This window comes from Microcaecilia unicolor, chromosome 10 (genome assembly GCF_901765095.1).
Source record: "Microcaecilia unicolor chromosome 10, aMicUni1.1, whole genome shotgun sequence".
NCBI lineage: Eukaryota > Metazoa > Chordata > Amphibia > Gymnophiona > Siphonopidae > Microcaecilia > Microcaecilia unicolor.
In genome coordinates, this window is record NC_044040.1 from 206,642,464 (window position 1) to 206,663,670 (window position 21,207).

General features: G+C 45.1%; 2 protein-coding genes across 2 annotated transcripts in view; one reads left to right on the forward strand and one right to left on the reverse strand.

The window, feature by feature from the left end:
* LOC115478505 (T-kininogen 1-like) overlaps positions 1 to 21,207 on the reverse strand; it is a 191,819-nt gene that overhangs the window by 63,385 nt on the left and 107,227 nt on the right. The window lies entirely within an intron of this gene.
* LOC115478508 (replication factor C subunit 4-like) overlaps positions 6,413 to 21,207 on the forward strand; it is a 45,309-nt gene continuing 30,514 nt past the window's right edge. The window contains exons 1-3 of the mRNA XM_030215897.1: positions 6,413 to 6,524; positions 9,368 to 9,492; positions 16,602 to 16,680. Coding sequence (XP_030071757.1) covers positions 9,377 to 9,492; positions 16,602 to 16,680 — 195 coding nt within the window. The 5' untranslated portion in view covers positions 6,413 to 6,524; positions 9,368 to 9,376. The remainder of the gene's footprint in view (positions 6,525 to 9,367; positions 9,493 to 16,601; positions 16,681 to 21,207) is intronic.

Below are 21,207 nucleotides of genomic sequence, written 5' to 3' on the forward strand. Positions count from 1 at the left end.
CTCCTCCGCACCTGTGATTCTCTGCTCCACATCTTTAACTCTCTCTATTGTGGCCCTGATGTCCGCCCATACTCCATTTAAGTTGGTTTGGATTTCTGCCAGAGTACCGTGTAGTGATGCTGTGCCTTCTTTTATAGAAGCAAGGATCACCGCTGTATCTATTTTGGGTTCTTCTCAGTAAATTGGTGAAGGTGTGTTCTGTCTTTGCAGTGAGCTCCCGCCCGATATCTCCAGCGAGGATGGTGCTGAGAGGCTTCCTCCGCCATCTTGTGCTCTCATGCACTCCGTCATGGTTTGCTGTCATGTCAGCTTTCCATTTTTCACTGGTAGAGGAGTGGTTCTGGCCGGTTTCTCCGATGTCTCTAGAAAGGATTTATTTATTGCATTTGTATCCCACATTTTCCCACCTCTTTGCGGGCTCAGTGTGGCTTACAATAAGATATGAATAGTAGAAATACATTTGTAACAACTTGGATGTGGAATACATTGTGCAGAGTTGTGCGAGACATTCGATTATCCTTAGGAATATAACAATGGGACATCAACATAGAAACATTTGGAGGTGACAGTGGGACAATTGATTACGGGATGAGGGATCTGAAGTGGATGTATGTTGCATTGATGAACAGTGAGTATGGACTCTATGTGTTTTGGTTCTTTCCGTAAGTTTGTTCAAACAGGTAAGTCTTCAGTAGTTTTCGGAAGGAAGCTTGTTCGTTAATCATTCTTAGGTTGCGCGGTAGTGTATTCCAGGCCTGCGTGCTCATGTGGGAAAAGGTTGACGCGTGTAGCGTCTTGTATTTCAGGCCCTTGCAAGTGGGGAAGTGGAGGTTGAGGTATGTTCGGGATGACCTTTTAGCGTTTCTGGGTGGTAGGTCTATTAAATCAGACATGTACGCTGGGGCTTCGCCGTAGATGATCTTATGGACTAGTGTGCAGACTTTAAAAGTAACGCGTTCCTTAAGTGGAAGCCAATGTAATTTCTCTCGTAGTGGTTTCGCCCTTTCGTATCTTGGTTTTCCGAGGATGGTGCCAAGAGGCCTCCTCCGCCATCTTGTGCTCTCATGCGCCATCATGGTTTACTGTCGTGTCAGCTTTCCATTTTTCACTTGTAGAGTTGTTGTTCTGGCTGGTTTCTTGGCATCTGCTTTCATTTGTGAGTACTGCTTTTTTTTATTTTATTTTGGATCAGCTTCTTGTTGCTGTGCTCCATTCGATTTCAGCAGATTGTGATCAGCGGCTCGGGAGCTCCCCGGGGTTGCGACTATCCTCTAGCTGTGCATCACCGGAAGTCGAACTACAGTATACTAAAAGAATGCCGGCTGTCAGAATTCATGACCAGTTTAACAGTTTCCACTCATTTATAAATGCCACCAGTACAAAGTTTTATTTTAAACTGGGAACAACCTATCTAATCTATTGTCGAGAACCAAGAGTAAGATCTGAAAACATTTCATGTGACAGGGAAGGATTTATTCTAACATCGTTCAAAGCAAATTACAGACTGCTTTTGCAGATGGAACATTGTCATTTTCAATTTGTGCACCTTTCCTGTTCCCATGGAAACCATTTGTGGGACCATTGTGCTCTCTTGCAAGAATATTTAGCCCATTCAGGCTGCTGGCTGGCATCTGATGTCCCTAAGCCATATTTTTAGGCATATATATATTGAGAGAGAGAAAGACCCCCAACGCAACAAGCCTCCTCTAATTATACTGCACCAGAATCTAATCATCTAATATTCTCAGACCACTAATTATACAAATTATCAAGCTTTTTTTTTTTTTTAATTTCTAAGGCAGTTTTCACACATTCTGAGGGGCTCAAAGAATGACTCATACACAGACTGGCTTTCCCTTTAGAAAACCATCTCAACTAGCATCTTGCACCTTGGACACGCACGATACTTATCCGACATAGGACATGTGTGTTTATTAAGCTAAAAATAACACTCCTGGGGGTCCTTTTACAAAGCTGTGGTAGAAAGTGGTCTTATCGCGTCCTTATGCGTTTTTTTCCTGAACGCTAAAGCCATTTTTATCGCAGCCGTAAAGTGGTCAACTTTCCATTTTCCAAATTAATGGCCATGAGCTAATGTTATAAATAAGAAAGATTCTCATATTCTTATCTGTAAGCAATGAAAATGATGAATAGGGAGGAAAAAAACCTCAAGAAGCTCACAGCAGTTAGCTGAAAGAGCAGGGCTTCTTCATCATTGGCAAAAAACCCCTCCCAAGTGGATTAAATAGCAAGTTACAAAATCTAGCAGATTTATCAAAAACTTATCAAAACTAACAGCTTTAAACACTTAGCTGTAGAGTCTCTTCCAGCTGCATCAAAAATCAGACCGTGACCAACGATGGCCAGCGTTTCATTGAGCTGCGTCAAGGTCAGTGGGTCAGAAAATTTAGACTCCGTTCACAACTGAGACCATTAACAAAAATTAGCGGATGAGTCCTTACCGCCACCTGTTTTCTGGTAAGGGGTCATGTGCTAGTCCTCCGCTAATTATCAGTTAGTGAATGGAAATGCTGACTGCTGACTAACACAGAAACACCCCCTCAGCCAAAAAATTAAAAATATTTTTTACCACATGGGTAGCTTGCACATTTGAAACTTACTGCGGAATTTTATTTTTGTTACATTTGTACCCTGCGCTTTCCCACTCATGGCAGGCTCAATGCGGCTTTCATGGGGCAATGGAGGGTTAAGTGACTTGCCCAGAGTCACAAGGAGCTGCCTGTGCCTGAAGTGGGAATCGAACTCAGTTCCTCAGTTCCCCAGGACCAAAGTCCACCACCCATAATGACTTTGGCGAAATATTAGTCGTGCAGCAGAATTTTGAACACATTGAAGAGGGATTGATGCTTGATGCTTGGCTTTCCGTCTTTCTTGAACCCTCATCTCCGTCCCTCATTCTCGGAGACTTTAACATACACGCTGATGACCCATCCGACCCTAACGCTTCTAAGTTCCTCACCCTAACATCCTCCTTCAACCTCCAGCTGTGCTCCACCACCCCCACTCACCGTGATGGCCATTGTCTTGACCTCGTCCTCTCCTCCTCCGGCTCACCCTCCAATTTCCACGCTTCAGCTCTCCCTCTCTCCAATCATCACCTGATCACATTCACACTTCTTCACCCCCCCTCTGCCCCGTCCAACTTTAACCACCATCTCCAGGAATCTCCAGGCTATTGACCCCTCCACTTTAGTATCTCTAATCTCCTCCCCTCCATCATGTCCTCCGAGGCTGTAGACAAAGCGGTCTCCGCTTACAATGCCGCTCTCTCCTCTGCTTTGGACACCCTCGCTCCATCCACCTCCCATCCCACTAAACGTACTAATCCCCAGCCTTGGCTGACCCCTTGCATCCGTTACCTTCGCTCCTGCATCCGATCCGCTGAACGCCTCTGGAGGAAATCTCGTACCCATTCAGACTTCCTTATTACAAATTCATGCTATCCCATTCCTCCCTATTCCTTGCAAAACAGGACTATTACACCCAATTGACCAATTCTCTCAGCTCCAACCCTCGTCGTCTATTCACCACCCTTAACTCCCTCCTCAAAGTGCCCCTCGCTCCCACTCCCCCTTCACTCTCTCCTCAATCACTGGCTGACTACTTCTGCGACAAGGTGCAAAAGATCAACCTTGAGTTCACTACTAAACCACCTCCTCTTCAGCCTGTAGCCCTTTCCAACAACCAACCAACCATGGCCTCTTTCTCCTCCTTTCCTGAGATCACCAAGGATGAAACCTCCCGCCTTCTTTCCTCCTCGAAATGCACCACCTGCTCCTCTGATCCCATCCCCACCAACACCATCTCCCATACTGTCACCCCCTCCATCTGTCGCATCCTTAACCTTTCTCTCTCCACTGCAACTGTCCCTGACACCTTCAAGCACGCCGTAGTCACACCTCTCCTAAAAAAAACATCACTTGACCCTACCTGCCCCTCCAACTACCACTCCATCTACCCTTCCTCTCCAAAATACTTGAGCGTGCCGTTCACAGTCGCTGCCTCGATTTTCTCTCCTCTCATGCCATCCTCGATCCACTTCAATCCGGTTTTCGCCCTCTACACTCGACAGAAACAGCACTCTCTAAAGTCTGCAATGACCTGCTCCTCGCCAAATCCAGAGGCCACTATTGCATCCTCATCCTCCTCGATCTATCTGCTGCGTTTGACACTGTCAATCATGAGTTACTTCTTGCAACACTGTCCTCTTTTGGGTTCCAAGGCTCTGTCCTCTCCTGGTTCTCCTCTTATCTCTCCCGCCGCACCTTCAGGGTACACTCTCATGGATCTTCCTCCACTTCCATCCCACTATCTGTTGGAGTTCCCCAGGGATCTGTCCTTGGACCCCTTCTCTTCTCAATCTACACCTCTTCCCTAGGCTCACTGATCTCATCTCATGGTTTTCAGTATCATCTTTATGCTGACAATACCCAGCTATATCTCTCCACACCAAACATCACCGTGGAGACCCAGGCCAAGGTATCGGCCTGCTTATCCGACATTGCTACCTGGATGTCCAACCGCCACCTGAAGCTGAACATATCCAAAACTGAGCTCCTCGTCTTTCCACCTAAACCCACTTCTCCTCTTCCTCCACTCTCTCAGTTGATAACAACCTCATCCTCCCCGTCCCATCTGCCCGCAACCTCGGAGACATCTTCGACTCCTCCCTCTCCTTCTCTGCGCATATCCAACAGACTGCCAAGACCTGTCGCTTCTTCCTCTTCAACATCAGCAAAATTCGCCCTTTCCTATCTGAGCACACCACACGAACTCTCGTCCACGCTCTCATTACCTCCCGCCTTGATTACTGCAACTTACTCCTCACCGGCCTCCCACTTAGCCATCTATCCCCCCTTCAATCCCTTCAGAACTCTGCTGCACGTCTTATCTTCCGCCTGAACCGATACACTCACATCACCCCTCTCCTCAAGTCACTTCATTGGCTTCCGATCAGATACCGCATACAATTCAAGCTTCTCCTCCTTACCTACAAATGCACCCGGTCTGCGGCTCCTCACTACCTCTCTACCCTCATCTCCCCCTATGTTCCCGACCGTAACCTCCGCTCAGAGGACAAATCCCTCCTTTCAGTTCCCTTTTCCACCACTGCCAACTCCAGGCTCCGCTCATTCTGCCTTGCCTCACCCTATGCCTGGAACAATCTTCCTCAACCCCTACGCCAAGACCCCTCCCTACCCATCTTCAAATCTCTGCTTAAAACTCACCTCTTCAATGCTGCTTTCGGCACCTAACCTTTCGTGAAATATAGTATGCCCTATCAGACTGACTGTACACTTGTCTTTTGACTGTACACTTGTCTTTAGATTTACACCTGTCTTTTAGATCGTACACTTGTCTTTAGATTGTACACCTGTCTTTTAGATTGTACACCTGTCTTTTAGATCGTACACTTGTCTTTAAATTGTACACCTGTCTTTTAGATCGTACACTTGTCTTTAGATTGTACACCTGTCTTTTAGATTGTAAGCTCCTTGAGCAGGGACTGTCCTTCCATGTTAAATTGTACAGCGCTGCGTAACCCTAGTAGCCCTTTAGAAATGTTAAGTAGTAGTAGTAGTAGGAGATGGTTGAGTGGAAGACCTGTGAGAAGCAAGTTGCAGTAGTCCAAGCGCGAGGTGATGAGAGTGTGGATGAGGGTTCTGATAGCGTGCTCAGAAAGGAAAGGGCGAATTCTGGAGATATTATAAAGGAAGACTGAGTGTGTTGTCCACAGAAATAGAGAATGGGGGAAGGGGAGAGGTTGGTTTAGGTGGGAAGATAAGGAGCTCAGTTTTGGTCATATTGAGCTTCAGGTGGTGGAGAGACATCCAGGTAGCAATGTCAGAGAGGCAGGCAGATACCTTGGGCTGGATTTCTGCCGACATTTTTATAACAAATTACTACTCTCTACCTATGAGAAGTTATTACTACTACTACTACTATTTAGCATTTCTATAGCGCTACAAGGCTTACGCAGCGCTGCACAAACATAGATGAAAGACAGTCCCTGCTCAAAGAGCTTACAATCTAATAAGTTATTCCGTTATTATACTTCCTCTGTGCACATCCGTATGCTGTACAAGCTGGCACGTTTGAAAATATAAGTGATATTAAATAAAAATGTTACCAACAAATAAAGAACGACAACGTGGATGCAGCAACTGATAGGCTTGTTTGCTTTGTTTTGAGTGTACGCAGAACGACGGTGGGCTGAGCAGCGGGGAAGGAGAAACACAGACATGAGGCTTCAACGTTTTGACGTCATGCCGTGTCCTGTTCCCAATCTAACCTCCTGGATCGTAGTGGCGCGCGGCGCCAAGGAGGTTTCGCAGAACGCTACGGCGGTCTGTCCTCTGCTCGCTCTCTCTATGGTCGGTCCTCCGGGTACCGGAAGTGGTAAGTCCGTTTCCCGCCACCGGTGTACTGTATGAATAAAGGCGCGGGGCGCATTCAGAATTCGTGTTGGCCTTTTCTATCTTTCTTTCGAGTGGAAATATAAAGTGAGTTTTTGTGTGGTTAGGGTTTTTTTTTTTGGGGGGGGGGGAGGGGGAAGAGAGGGGTTGCGTCACGTGTAGCCTTTAGTTCTCTGGTATGTGTTTGAGTTTTGGCTTTCGGACTACAAGTGAGTCTGAATTATTAATTGCTGATGACTTATTCCCTTATATATTTTTTTCTGTTCTACACATCTTTCTCCCGTTGGTAAAAGAAATATTTGCTTAGGGTACACTGGAATCTTGTCACTTATCATCCCTATAACATTTCTGTAGCGCTACAAGGCATACGCAGCGCTGTACACCATACACAAAAAGACAGTCCCTGCTCAAAGAGCTTACAATCTAGATAAGACAAACAGAACAATTAAGGGTAAGGGGATAAAGGACAGGGCAAGTGAGTAGAGGTTAGGAGGCAAAAGCAGGGGTAAAGAGGTGGGCGTTAAGTTTGGACTTGAAGACGGCCAAAGACGGGGCTAGACGCACAGGCTCGGGAAGTCTATTCCAGGCGTGAGGTGCAGCAAGACAAAAGGAACGGAGTCTAGAATTAGCAGTAGAGGAGAAGGGGACGGATAAGAGAGATTTATCTACAGAACGGAGTACCCGAGGGGGGACATAGGGAGAGACGAGAGTGGAGAGGCGCTGGGGAGCGGCAGAGTGAATGCACTTATAGGTCAATAAGAGAAGCTTGAACTGAATATGGAAACGGATAGGGAGCCAGTGAAGTGACTTAAGGAGGGGGCTAATGTGAGCGTAGAGACTTTGGCGGAAGATGAATCGCGCAACAGAGTTTTGGACTGATTGAAGAGGAGAGAGATGGCTAAGTGGGAGGCCGGTGAGAAGCAGGTTGCAATAATCAAGGCGAGAGGTGATAAGAGTGTGGATAAGGGTTCTGGTAGAGTGCTCAGAGATGACGGGACGGATTTTGCTAATGTTATAGAGAAAGAAACGCCAGATTTTGGCAATCTGTTGAATATGAGCAGAGAAGGGGAGAGAGAAGTCAAAGATGACCCCAAGGTTTCGTTGCCATTGCCTCCTGTATGTTACTCTTAAGAGTAGAGTAGCCTAATGGTTAGTGTAGTGGGCCGAGAGCTGGGTTCAGTTCTCACTGCAGTTCCTTGTGACCCTGGGCAAGTCACCTAATCCTTCATTGCCTCAAGTATAGAAACTTGATTGTGAGCCCACTAGGGACAGAGAAAGTACCTGTACCACAGAAAGGCAGTATATCAAAATGCTTTATCCTTACTTCTGGGTACCTTACCTCTTAACTGAGGGAAATGACCTGTATAGGTATCATTCACATTGAGCCAGTTCCTCACCATGGATCAGGATACTCATGTGGACAGAGGCAGAAGTAGTAAACTTGACTGGGAAGCATTGTGCCAAAGCTGTTGTCATAGTTACATTGGTAGGAGCTTTGGCACACATTATTTTAAGCTTTTTGTTGGCAGTTAAATGTATTTTTGTTTTATTGGCGTCAAACTGATCCTCCTACCCATATGCACACTATGATTTTAAAAGAAAATTTGAGGAGATAGATCTGTGGCTCGCTGGAATCAATATAAGAAAGCGTGGGAACCAGTTTGGACAGCAATGCCACACAGAGCCAGAAGTTGGATTCTGAATTGTTAACTTGGGTAGAGAGCCTGCTATGTACCATAAATGAACTGTAAACATATCAGATGAACTACATGGTCAAGTGTGGTTTTGGATCCGTGCTTGGCTTCACCTATAACATTAGGAGATGGGAAAGGGGGGTTGGGGAATTCTTGTTTTATGCTTTTATTCTTTTTCTTGTCGTTTATTATAAAAGATTAAAATAAAAAAAATTACTTCAAAGATGTAATAAAATGGGGAAACCATGCAGTGTGGATTCTAGAATTTTCCTACACATCTGCGTGTGTGTGGGTGGTGGTGGTCCATTGGATGTTCAGGCCTTGGGTGATCTGTTGTCACGTATGATCAACATTTTCATCTAAGTTACTTTCTTATAATTGTCTAAGCTTATCAAACGTTTGTGATTACTTACAGCACAAATGCTGATGACATTTCTATGGAGGGCCTGTTCAGGTCATAATCCCAAATATTGGTTTCGGAGTTGTGACTCGGTTTGGGAAGCCCTGGTTTAATCCAACCGCCTAATAAGCAAGTTATTCTGTGTAGTAAAGTTTGGAAGTTGGACAGGGAGGTAACTAACCTCAGACCTACTAAAACTACAGTTACTAGCCTTCCTTCCCATCTTGAACTTCTTAATATTTAAGTTAGGAGGAAATACATAAGCCTTTTTCTTTCTAAACTTCCTGCCAACATACCAAGCAACAAAAATAATCCATTAAACTGCCATACAGGCAATGTAAAAAATATTGCTCGAAAGCCAGAAAAATAATTGAGCTCTTGCAAGAATGGCTGTGGTTTCTCTGTTCAGGTGAGATTGTATTCAACACTCAGATCCTGATTCACTTGTGGAGTGGAGGAGTGGCCTAGTGGTTAGAGTGGTGGACTTTGGTCCTGGGGAACTGGGTTCGATTCCCACTGCAGCTCCTTGTGACTCTGGGCAAGTCACTTAACCCTCCATTGCCCCAGATTCAAATAAGTACCTAAGCCGCATTGAGCCTGCTATGAGTGGGAAAGTGCGGGGTACAAATAAAAAAAAAAAAAAAAAAAACTAAGCAACTGAAACAATACCAGAGAATCTGATCAAGAATACATGAATTCCAATGTACTAGCGCTGCCATTTCCTATGTAGTTCTATTAATAGCAGATAAGAGAGCTAACGCCAAAACTAAGGTTTCAGATTAACAGTAACTTCTAATATTAAAAAAGCACTTCTTTTTCTCTTTCTTTTGTTGTAGGCGTGGAGCATGCAGGCATTTCTTAAGGGACCGTCTTCTATCAGCACCAAACCAGTCAAAGAAAAGGCGGCAGGCAGCAGTGGGGACAGCAAGAAGCAGAAACCTGTGCCTTGGGTGGAGAAATAGTAAGGATTTGATTGCATCTCTTAGACATAGTAAATATGTATACGCTGGCCTGCGCAATATGATCTTACGTTATTATTGGGGTTTCTACACAAAAGCAAGCGTAATTAAGATAAAACTCCTGAAATGGAGGTGGCTGTACATTTCCACATACTCTACAGATGTAAGAAGACTTACAGGTTCCTGGGATAATTGTATAAGTGGACACCCTTTTTTAAATGCCCCGATGTTGCATGGCAAGAGCCTATTTTTTTTTTTTTTTTTAGTTACATTTGTACCCCGCGCTTTCCCACTCATGGCAGGCTCAATGCGGCTTACATGGGGCAATGGAGGGTTAAGTGACTTGCCCAGAGTCACAAGGAGCTGTGCCTGAAGTGGGAATCGAACTCAGTTCCCCAGGACCAAAGTCCACCACCCTAACCACTAGGCCACTTCTCCACTGTTGCTACTATACATGGAATGGAATGTGGCTATTCCACTAGCAACATTCCATGTAGAAGTCGGCCCTTGCAGATCACCAATGTGGCCGCGCAGGCTTCTGCTATACGTGCAGGACGTCAGACTCACAGAAACAGAAGCCTGCGCAGCCTTCTACATGGAATGTTGCTAGTGGAATAGCAATATTCCATGTAGAATCTCCAATAGTAGCAACATTCCATGTAGAATCTCCAATAGTATCTATTTTATTTTTGTTACATTTGTACCCTGCGCTTTCCCACTCATGGCAGGCTCAATGCGGCTTACATGGGGCAATGGAGGGTTAAGTGACTTGCCCAGAGTCACAAGGAGCTGCCTGTGCCTGAAGTGGGAATCGAACTCAGTTCCTCAGTTCCCCAGGACCAGAGTCCACCACCCTAACCACTAGGCCACTCCTCCTAAAAGATAACTAGCACAATCTGTTGTTGTACCACAGTTACATCAGCCATAGACCTGATATAACTGTGGGCACCTAAATGCAGCAAAGGCACACGTAACTTACAGTATCTCTTAAGTGGTGCATTAAAGTTGCAGCACCATCTGTGTCCCTCCCATATTCGCCCATGTGAACACGCTTTGCCACTTACCACGCACCATTGCAGAATAGTGCTGAACTCTTTTCCAGCCACTTGTTACATTTATGTCCCACATTATCCCAAACAAGCTTGAGGTCAATGTGGCTTACAATAAGCAGTATAGGATACATAGCAGAGACTAATCCATGATAGAGATATGTTTTGTATGAACCCAATTATACAATGCAATATTATAGATATACTGAGATAGCTATGGATAGTCAACATTCAGCAAATCTATTATGAATGAGAAATTGTTCTTGAAATAGTGAGAAGGTTAATGGTAAATAAAGGAATAACCAATTCAGGTAAGAGTGAGTTATTTGAGATATGACAGTTCTTTGTCAGGGTTTGCTTGCTTGAAGAGTAATGATTTAAGGGTTTTGCGGAATTTGGCATATTCCTGTATACTTATTTTGGGTGGTGTTGGTAAGGAGTTCTACCATTTGGTTCCTAGGTATGTGAAATCTGCAGAGTGGACTGTTCTGTAGATCACATTTTTGCAATTTGGGAGATGTAGTCTGAGAGTCTCTCAACTTCGTATTTAGCATTTCTTTGAGGTAAATTTATAATTGGTACCATATGGTCTGGAGCTGCATACATTCGTGCTCACATCTGGTGCTTAAATGTGGGTGCCCAGTCCATAGACCGCTACTAAATGGACTTGGGAATAACTTGTATAAAATGTTTGTACGTTTGAGTAGCTTACCAGGTACCCTTGATCTGGATTGGCCGCTGTCGGGGACAGGATGCTGGACTCGATGGACCTTTGGTCTTTTCCTAGTATGGCATTACTTATGTACTTACGTACTTATAGCATTGCCCCCTTAGTGTTTACAGCAGTAATACTAGCCAAACTGATTAGAGGTAAATTTATATGTAGTAGAATGGGTACACTGTCAAACTGATCTGCTAACATCATCCTTATCTTGCCTCTCTAGTACCTGTTCAAAACCAGGATATTTGGTTTCTGCCAAAAACGAATCTTCGACTGAAACTGGCCCCCACCCAAAGCCCTATCTTTTTATTAGTGGGTAGTGGGTGCAGGAGCATCCCCATTTGCTTCTGCACATGCCTGACCCAGAAAATGGCTTCCGGGACTTCCAGTGTCGGTACTGGTTCCATTCTGAAGATGGTTCTGGGTCCTCCTGCAGCAATCTCACAGTACTGCCGCTAGATGTCCCGGAAGCCATTTTCTGGGCTGGTCCTGAGCAGGAGTGAGTGGACAGTAATGGGCACAAGAGCATCCCCAATGAAAAGGTAGGCTGGGGAGGGGTGCTTGGAAGGGGCGAGCTGCCACCAGCAGGCCTATCTTCTGCTGGGAAGGAGAGGGGCTAAGAGAGATTTGCAGGGGGGGGGGGAGGGAGTTTACACTGGCATTTTTGGCAGAAACTGAGCCCAAAATTCAGTTAGCTTCTGCCTGACAATCAGCGTTCACTTGTGGGTCGGGCTGTGCGCTTTGTCCAAGCCACCCTTCTATCTCGTACGTCTCCAACCCCCACCTCCTATAATTCCATTTGATATGAATTCTCTTGCTTTTCATGATGTCGCAGAAAAATGGACACCAATCACTTTTGATGACATCACTGGAAATGGGGTTTCTGATCCCCAGAAGTTCATGTTATTGCTACCAGGGGTGATACGTGATGTAGCAAGGCGCTTTTATCTTTGTCTGTGTCGCAAAACAATGACAAAAAAATGCCTCCTTCCTTACCTCTTTCTGGTAGGATGATTTCAGTGAAATTGGGGAACAGTACAAGCAGGAAAAAAAACGTCTTCCATAGGAATATCAGACAGCACAGTACAAGAGTGGAAGAAGCCAACCATAGTTCTTAAGTAGATCACAAAATCGGTCAGTGAAAATTATAAATACACAATAAACCCACGTGTCTGGCTTCTAAGTCAATTTTAGCATTCAAAAGAATATTCTAAAATGTTAAACGTTTATTAAATAGTGGGGATACTTGGAAACCATCATGCATGAGGACTTGTGAATATCACAAGCTTATTTTATTCTATCTAACCCAATGGAAGTTGCAAGGAATTATATAAAAGGGGTTAATGTATGTCTGGGGGCCAAAATTTACTGGCGTGGGATGAAACTTGACATGTGGCAAAAAAAACCCAACAACCAGGTAACGAGGTATATAGTCCAAATATGGACCAAACCGCGTGGAGTTTCCAGAGGAATAAGCCCCTCTCAAAACAAATGGCTCTTTGCATTTCTATGAGAGATGGAGTTCAGTTTCTGTAGCATAGAAACTTACATAGAGTGAAACATAGTAGTTAAAGAATTCTTCCTTTTAAACTGTCTCACCTGTTTTCTATTCTCCCAACCCCCCACAACTACCACCCAGTAAATGCCCTCACCACCAAAAATACCCTTTACATGCTGGTGGGACAGTTGCAAAGATTGTCTGGAGGGGTGTAGCCGGCAGTAATCTGTGGTAAAAAATATTACCGCAGGTGCGGGAGCAAAACATTTTACCACCTCATGGGAGTGGTAAAAAGCCTTGCTTCCGCATTAAAAATAAACAAAAAAAAAAACATGCAATTACCGCAGCTCTGGCATCCTTCCCTCCCACCCTGCCCTGCCGCTTTTTACTTCCTACCTATTGAGTTGCGAAGAAGATTCTCCCCCACCCCCAGGGCTGCTCTGGGGCCTTCCCTCCTCTTCTGGCTCCTGCCTTCTGATGTAACATCCTTTTTCATGAAACAGGAAGTTACATCAGAAGGCAGGAGCTGGCAGAGGAAGAAAGGCCCCTGAGCAGCCCTGTGGGGGACCTTTGCGGTGAAAATAAAATGTCAGACCTGTTTGGGGGAAGGCAGCGCTGGAGCTGAAGGGGCAGAGGTGGTGCTGGAGGGAGGAAGGGAGGGCTGGAGCTGAAGGGGACAGAGGCGGCGCTGGAGGGAGGTAGGAAGGAAGGGAGGGTTGGAGCTGAAGGGGGCAGGTGCTGGACCAGAGGGAGGGAAGCTGAGATGCTGTATATGGACACAGAGGGGTTAATGCCAGACATGGGAATGGGTATATGTACCAGAGGGATGATGCTAGACTTGGGGGGAGAGTAAGAACATAAAAGGGAGATGCTAGACTTGGTGTGTGCATAGGGACATAGAGTAGTGATAATGAACGTGGGAATATGGACACTGGGGAGATGCTGGAGAGGGAAGCATAGGGGACACAGAGAAGGGAGATGCTGAACATGGGGAAAAATAGGTATACAGAGATGGAAGATGGATGGTGAGCATGGAGTAAGAAGAAATGTCAAATGGGCAGGAGACCCTGGCAAGTGAGTTGAGAAGCTAGAGGGAAACAGAAACCAGAGCCTGGGATCAACATGATTTGAAAAATAAAATGACCAGACAGTAAAAGGTAGAAAAAAAAACATTTATTTTCTATTTTGTGATTAGAATATATGAGATTTGAAATGTGTATCCTGCCAGAGCTGGTGTTAGACATGGCTAGAGCCTAGGGCAGAAATTTGGGAGGGGACCCCAAAGCCCACTACCAGGCCCTGCCTTCTTCAGCTTCCAGCAGGCTTAGGGCGCTCCGGCCATAGGGCAGTTGTCCTGGTTGCACTCGCCTAACTCCATCCCTGGCGTGTACATTTTACACAGTATAGGGGGAAATGCATCTCTTTCTATTTCTTTGGTGTGGGTTCTTGGGGTTTCAGTTGAATATATGTCCTATCATTTTTGGTCAGCTATTATGTATTTGGCATTTATGTTCGGTATGTGTGTGGCTGAGATACTCTGAATTTTCTATGTAGCATTCTATAGTCAGTTTGGCTTGTTCAGTTTTCCCAATAGTGGAGGGGATTTTGTTGATCCTTGTTCTGTACCGTTTGTGATTTATACATCGACAGTTGTATAGAATATTTTTATACTTGAATAAAATGACTTCAATATAAAATCATAACTGTTGGAGACTTGTGCGGATGGCATCAGACAGAGCTCAAGGGGACAGGACGGGGATGAACTTTGTTCCCGCATCATTCTCTTAATCATCGGACAACATTTGGAGAGCATTACTGAATACACAACATACTACTACTACTACTTACTACTTAACATTTCTAAAGTGCTACTAGGGTTACGCAGCGCTGTACAATTTAACATGGAAGGACAGTCCCTGCTCAAGGAGCTTACAATCTAAAAGACAGGTGTAAATCTAGAGACAAGTGTACAATCTAAAAGACAAGTGTAGAGTCAATCTGATAGGGCATACTATATTTCTCGAAAGGTTAGGTACCGAAAGCAGCATTGAAGAGGTGAGTTTTAAGCAGAGATTTGAAGATGGGTAGGGAGGGAGCTTGGCATAGGGGATGAGGAAGATTGTTCCAGGCATAGGGTGAGGCAAGGCAGAATGAGCGGAGGCTGGAGTTGGCAGTGGTGGAGAAGGGTACTGAAAGGAGGGATTTGTAAGCATACACATGTGCTCTGAGGTGTTAGAAAGAATTCTGTGAGTTAATCTCTGCATGCTTTCCCAACTTCTTTGTTTAAAAAATTTGACAAAAATGATACTTAAACAATACTTTTTGTTCAATATCACTAGGTCCCTTTTTTTAGTTAGGGTTACAAAAAAATATTTTAGAATCGGAGAGGAAAAAGCACATCGGATGGTGACTGGGAGCCAAGTGATCATAGGCATGTTCAGGTTTGTTTCCTTTCTTATAGAAGATATAAATGTTAGGTATATATAGTAATGAACACATGATAGAGATCACATCTGAAAAAAAATGTTTATAGGGAAAGGGAATGGGACTTTATATACTGTCTTTCTGTGGTTACAATCGAAGCGATTTACATATTATATACAGGCACTTATTTGTACCTGGAGCAATGGAGGGTTAAGTGACTTACCCAGCGTCACACAGGAGCTGCAGTGGGAATCGATCCCAGTTTCCCAGGATCAAAGTCCGCTGCACTAACCACTAGGCTACTCCTCCACTAGCAACATTCCATGTAGAATCTCAAATAGAGAAAGGGAAATGGGACTTCATATACTACCTTTCTGTGTTTTTTTTGCAACTACATTCAAAGCGGTGTACATAGTATATACAGGTACTTATTTGATACCTGGGGCAATGGAGGGTTAAGTGACTTGCCCAGAGTCACAAGGAGCTGCAGTGGGAATCGAAGCCAGTTTCCCAGGACCAAAGTCTGCTACATTAACCTCTAGGCTACTCCTCTACTCCTTACTCTTTGGGATTCCGGAATCTTGCTATTCTTTGGGGTTCTACATGGAATGTTGCTACTCTTTGAGATTGTGCATGGAATCTTGTTAAAGGAACTTGATGTACTGCTGGTCTAGGGTTTTTGCAACTACATTCAAGGCAGTTTACATATTATGTATAGGTACTTATTTGTACCTGGGGTAATGGTGGGTTAAGTGACATGCCCAGAGTCACAAGGAGCTGTAGTGGGAATTGAACCCAGTTCCCCAGATCAAAGTCCACTGCACTAACCACTAGGCTACTCCTCGACTAGCAGCATTCCGTGTAGAATCTCAAATAGAGAAAGGGAAATGGGACTTCATATACTACCTTTCTGTGTTTTTTTTGCAACTACATTCAAAGCGGTGTACATAGTAAATACAGGTACTTATTTGTACCTGGGGCAATGGAGGGTTAAGTGAGTTGCCCAGAGTTGCAGTGGGAATCAGACCCAGTTCTGGACTAACCACTAGGCTACTCCTCCACTCTAGTCTGTAGAAAGTTTATACTGTGTGTTAGGCATACATTTTTCCCTCTCTAATTTTTAAACTATTTTTAAACTTTAGCTAAAAACAATAGTGTCTGTTTCTTTTGATGTCATTGAAAGCATCGAGATTTGTCTGACAATAAGGGACAAGGCTGGGGGGGGGGTGAGGTTTGGGATGGGAGGGGGATGCTTCTGGGCTTGATGTTTAAGTGGGGATACTTCTGTGGCATGGTGTGTGGCCTAATGCAGAAAGTGAATGCTGATTGGCTGATGCCATCCTTCTCACCTGTTATCACTATGTACCAATTTTCCTGCTGACTGGAGATTTTATTTTCTTTGTTTTGTTTTTTGTGTAGTCGTCCTAAATGCGTGGATGAAGTGGCATTCCAAGAGGAAGTTGTTGCAGTGCTGAAAAAATCACTTGAGGGAGCTGATGTGAGTATTAAAGTACTATAGCAGAGAATGTTGGTAGATTCCAGAATAGAAACAATTTAGTGGATGTTTATAAAATATTGAAATTTTATTTGTGTGTGTTCTGTATCAACTATAACAGAATGAAGGTTTCTCCTATTTTGCAAGTCAACTCTCCCCCAAAAAAGCTGAGAATACCTTCAACAGTTATTGCTAAGGTTTTGGAGTTACCATATCTTAATCTGGGCAGTTACTAGATCTGAACCAAATTTGTATCTGAAACAGTGTGGCCCTGAATTTTGATTTAAATTCAAAATATGAATAATACTTGCGCTATAAAAGCGAACACCCATTTGGTTTCAATTCAAAGCTGTTTAAAACCGCATGGAAGTGCCTAGCTCTGTTTCTTCAGCTCCTTCTTGTGCGAGATAAAAACCAGCCTCATGACCTATACATCTGCACATCACAATGCTCTGAGCCAATGAAGGAGAGAGAGGAAATAGGCAGGACCGCCCTCTCCACCTTATTGGCACACAGCTTTATCGTGTACAACTGCTGCGCCTATGAGGTTAGAGGGGGTGATCCTGCCTCTCTCGCTCCTTCATTAATTCGGAGCATTGATGCACAACTGTACGGGTGTATTGGCCCAGCGTGTTTTTGTTTAGAAAGTGCTTAAATTAAACACAATGGATAAAAGAAATCCGGTATGGAAATATTTTCGGAGTATGGATGAAGATCCGAGCAAAGCGATCTGTGGCATGTGCAGAGCGATGATTTCACTTGGTGTTGGTCAGTCTAAAAATTTCACAACCTCCGCTTTAAACAACCAATTAAACACAAATATCGTGATGAATTTTAATCTAGGTTCGCATAGCATGATACTATGCCCATCCAAAGCCCAGTCAGGAAAAGTGAAAACCAACAAAGCATAAGGGATTTGATTGTAAACACAGTGGATGATAGCCCAGAGGCCCAAAAGATTCACAAAGCTGTAGGTGAAATGATAGCCGTAGATGTCCAGCCTTTCTCTATTGTTGAGGACATTGGCTTCTAGAAGTTAGGAAGTGGCTTTAGAACCTAAGCATCTCTGTTGCAAATTCTCACAAAGTGAAACATTGAGAAAAGCCGTCCATGTTGTCTTACGAGACAATGGGGCCAACATAACTAAAGCTCGGAAAGACGTTGGGGTCCATGGACTTGGTGGTTTTGCTTATACACTCCAGTTACCGTGTTTCCCTGAAAATAAGACACTGTCTTATATTTATTTTTCCTCCCCAAAACGTGCTAGGTCTTATTTTCGGGGGCGGGGGGGGGGGTATGTCTTATTTTCTGGGAAACATCGGTCGCCCCCCCCACCCGAGGTCGCTGGGCCCCCCCTCCGTCGCTCCCGGAACTAACCCGAAGCTCCTTTCACCTTTGCAAGTTCGGATTCGAAGCAGCAGGGCAGACCTCTCCTTCCTTCCGTGTCCCGCCCTCGCCTGACGTAACGTAACGTCAGACGAGGGCGGGACATGGAAGGAAGGAGAGGTCTGCCCTGCTGCGCTGGTTCTTCGAATCCGAACTTGCGAAGGTGAAAGGAGCTTCAGGTTAGCTCCGGGAGCGACGGAGGGGGGGGGGGGCCCGGCGACCTCGGGTGGCTCTCGGCGGCCCTGCTTAAAAAAAAAAGTTTGGTAGGTCTTACTTTTGGGGGGGAGATGTCTTATATTTTTAATTTGCAGGAAAACCCCGGTAGCTCTTATTTTCGGGGTAGGTCCTATTTTCGGGGAAACACGATATGTATTCATGGTTCCTTATTCTCATAGCCTTCTGTCACATCATTGTACGTCCAGAAAACTGGTTGGCTACTTTAAACACTAGCCGTTGAGCCCGTAAAAACGGGCTGGTATAGAGGTTTTCCTCCCCCTGCGGTCACCACCGCTCCCCTCCCCCCCGCGAAGTCACCACCGCTCCCCCCCCCCCCCCCCCTCGAAGTCGTCGCCGCCGCCACCCCTCCACCTGGTCCGGGCCCTCTCTTCACTTCTGAACTTACAGATCCATTCGCCGAACGCAGCAACGCACATCAGCTGAGCTGCCCCTTCCTTCTCTGCCTGTGTGTGTCCCGCCCTCGCTGACGTTACGTCACAGGAGGGCGGGGCCACAGGCAAAGAAGGAAGGGCTCACTGCAGCTCAGCTGATGTGCGTTGCTGCGTTCGGCGAATGGATCTGTAAGTTCAGAAGTGAAGAGAGGGCCCGGACCAGGTGGAGGGGTGGCGGCGGCGACTCCGAGTGGGGGGGGGGGGAGCGGTAGCAACGTCGGCGGCGCAGTTTCCCTCTCTGTCCCGCCCCCCCCCCCCCCCGTCATCACGTATTGACGCGGGGGCGGGACAGAGAGGGAAGTCTCTACTGCGCATTTGCAGTGAGTACGGTCACTCGCCGTTTATATATATTGATTCTTCCACTGTCACATCTCGTGTACACGCAATTCAGCTTGAATTGGGTCTGCATCAGCTGTTAACTGATGTTGAGTTCCATTTAGTCACCACATTTTATATGTTGGAACGTTCGCTTGAACAAAAAAAGGGCTATACTACTTTACACTTCTGAGGTGGATGACGTTAAGGGACTAAATGTGCAGCAGTGTGATGATAGTTCGAACGGCTTCAACACATAACTCGTGAAATAAGCACTTTCTGTACTTTTTGCCTGCAGTAAGGTCTTTACTCCTATAGCTGAATAACTTGTCTGATGGAATAAAGAAAATGCTGTCGGATACAGTGAAATCTGTGAACGATCGCTTTTCACGTCTTTTTAAAGACGACTTTCTTATCGTTGCTGCTTGCCTTGACCCAAGGTTTAAATTACAGACAGTCACTGATGACCTAAAATGAAAGGAGGCAATATTTTTAAATTTTTCACGTCTGTTCATGAACTTTTCACTGAGTATTCTTCCGATTCACCACATATCAGATCAGCAGGACGACGTCCAGGATTTGACTGAAGAAAAAGTTGCTGAACCTCCCAGTAAAAAAAAAAAGAACAGCTGGTGAAAATTGGGGAACAGTACAAGCAGGAAAAAAAACGTTTTCCACAGGAATATCAGACAGCAACAGTACAAGAGTGGAAGAAGCCAACCACATTTCTTAAGCAGATCACAAAGCTGTTCAGTGAAAATTAAAAATACACAATAAATGTATTTTATTTTTGTTACATTTGTACCCCACGCTTTCCCACTCATGGCAGGCTCAATGCGGCAGGCAATGGAGGGTTAAGTGACTTGCCCAGAGTCACAAGGAGCTGCCCGTGCCTGCAGTGGGAATTGAACTCAGTTCCTCAGTTCCCCAGGACCAAAGTCCACCACTCTAACCACTAGGCCACTCCTCCACTGTTGCTACTATTTGAGATTCTACGTGGAATGTTGCTATTCCACTAGCAACATTCCATGTAGAAGTTGGCCCTTGCAGATCACCATGTGGCGGCGCAGGCTTCTGTTTCTGTGAATCTCAGGATGTCAGACTCACAGAAACAGATGCCTGCGCAGCCTTCTACATGGATTGTTGCTAGTGGAATAGCAACATTCCATGTAGAATCTCCAATAGTAGCAACATTCCATGTAGAAGTCGGCCCTTGCAGATCACCAATGTGGCCGTCTGCTTCTGTGAATCTGACAGACTCACAGAAACAGAAGCCTGCGCAGCCTTCTACGTGGAATGTTGCTAGTGGAATAGCAACATTCCATGTAGAATCTCCAATAGTAGCAACATTCCATGTAGAATCTCCAATAGTATCTATTTTATTTTTGTTACATTTGTATCCCGCACTTTCCCACTCATGGCAGGCTAAATGCGGCTTACATGGGGCAATGGAGGGTTAAGTGACTTGCCCGGAGTCACAAGGAGCTACCTGTGCCGGGAATTGAACTCAGTTCCCCAGGACCAAAGTCCACCACCCTAACCACTAGGCCACTCCTCCACTGTTGCTACTATTTGAGATTCTACATGGAATGTTGCTATTCCACCAGCAACATTCCATGTAGAAGTCGGCCCTTGCAGATCACCAATGTGGCCGCGCAGGCTTCTACATGGAATGTTGCTAGTGGAATAGCAACATTCCATGTAGAATCTCCAATAGTATCTATTTTATTTTTGTTACATTTGTACCCTGCGCTTTCCCACTCATGGCAGGCTCAATGCGGCTTACATGGGGCAATGGAGGGTTAAGTGACTTGCCCAGAGTCACAAGGAGCTGCCTGTGCCTGAAGTGGGAATCAAACTCAGTTCCTCAGTTCCCCAGGACCAAAGTCCACCACCCTAACCATTAGGCCACTCCTCCACATGTCTGGCTTCTGAGTCCTCTGAACCCCTTCCCAGCCCCATACTGTCAAGCAAGGACTGTCTTTTACATGTTTAGTGTACAGTGCTGCGTACGTCTAGTAGCACTATAGAAATAAGTAGAATTGGTTTTGTTTTGGTTTTTTTTTTAAGTAGACGTTTTTCCACTGATGCACACAACATATACTCTACATTTACCACATGAAAGAACAAAGTTATTCAAAATTGAGCATGTTGTGCTTCT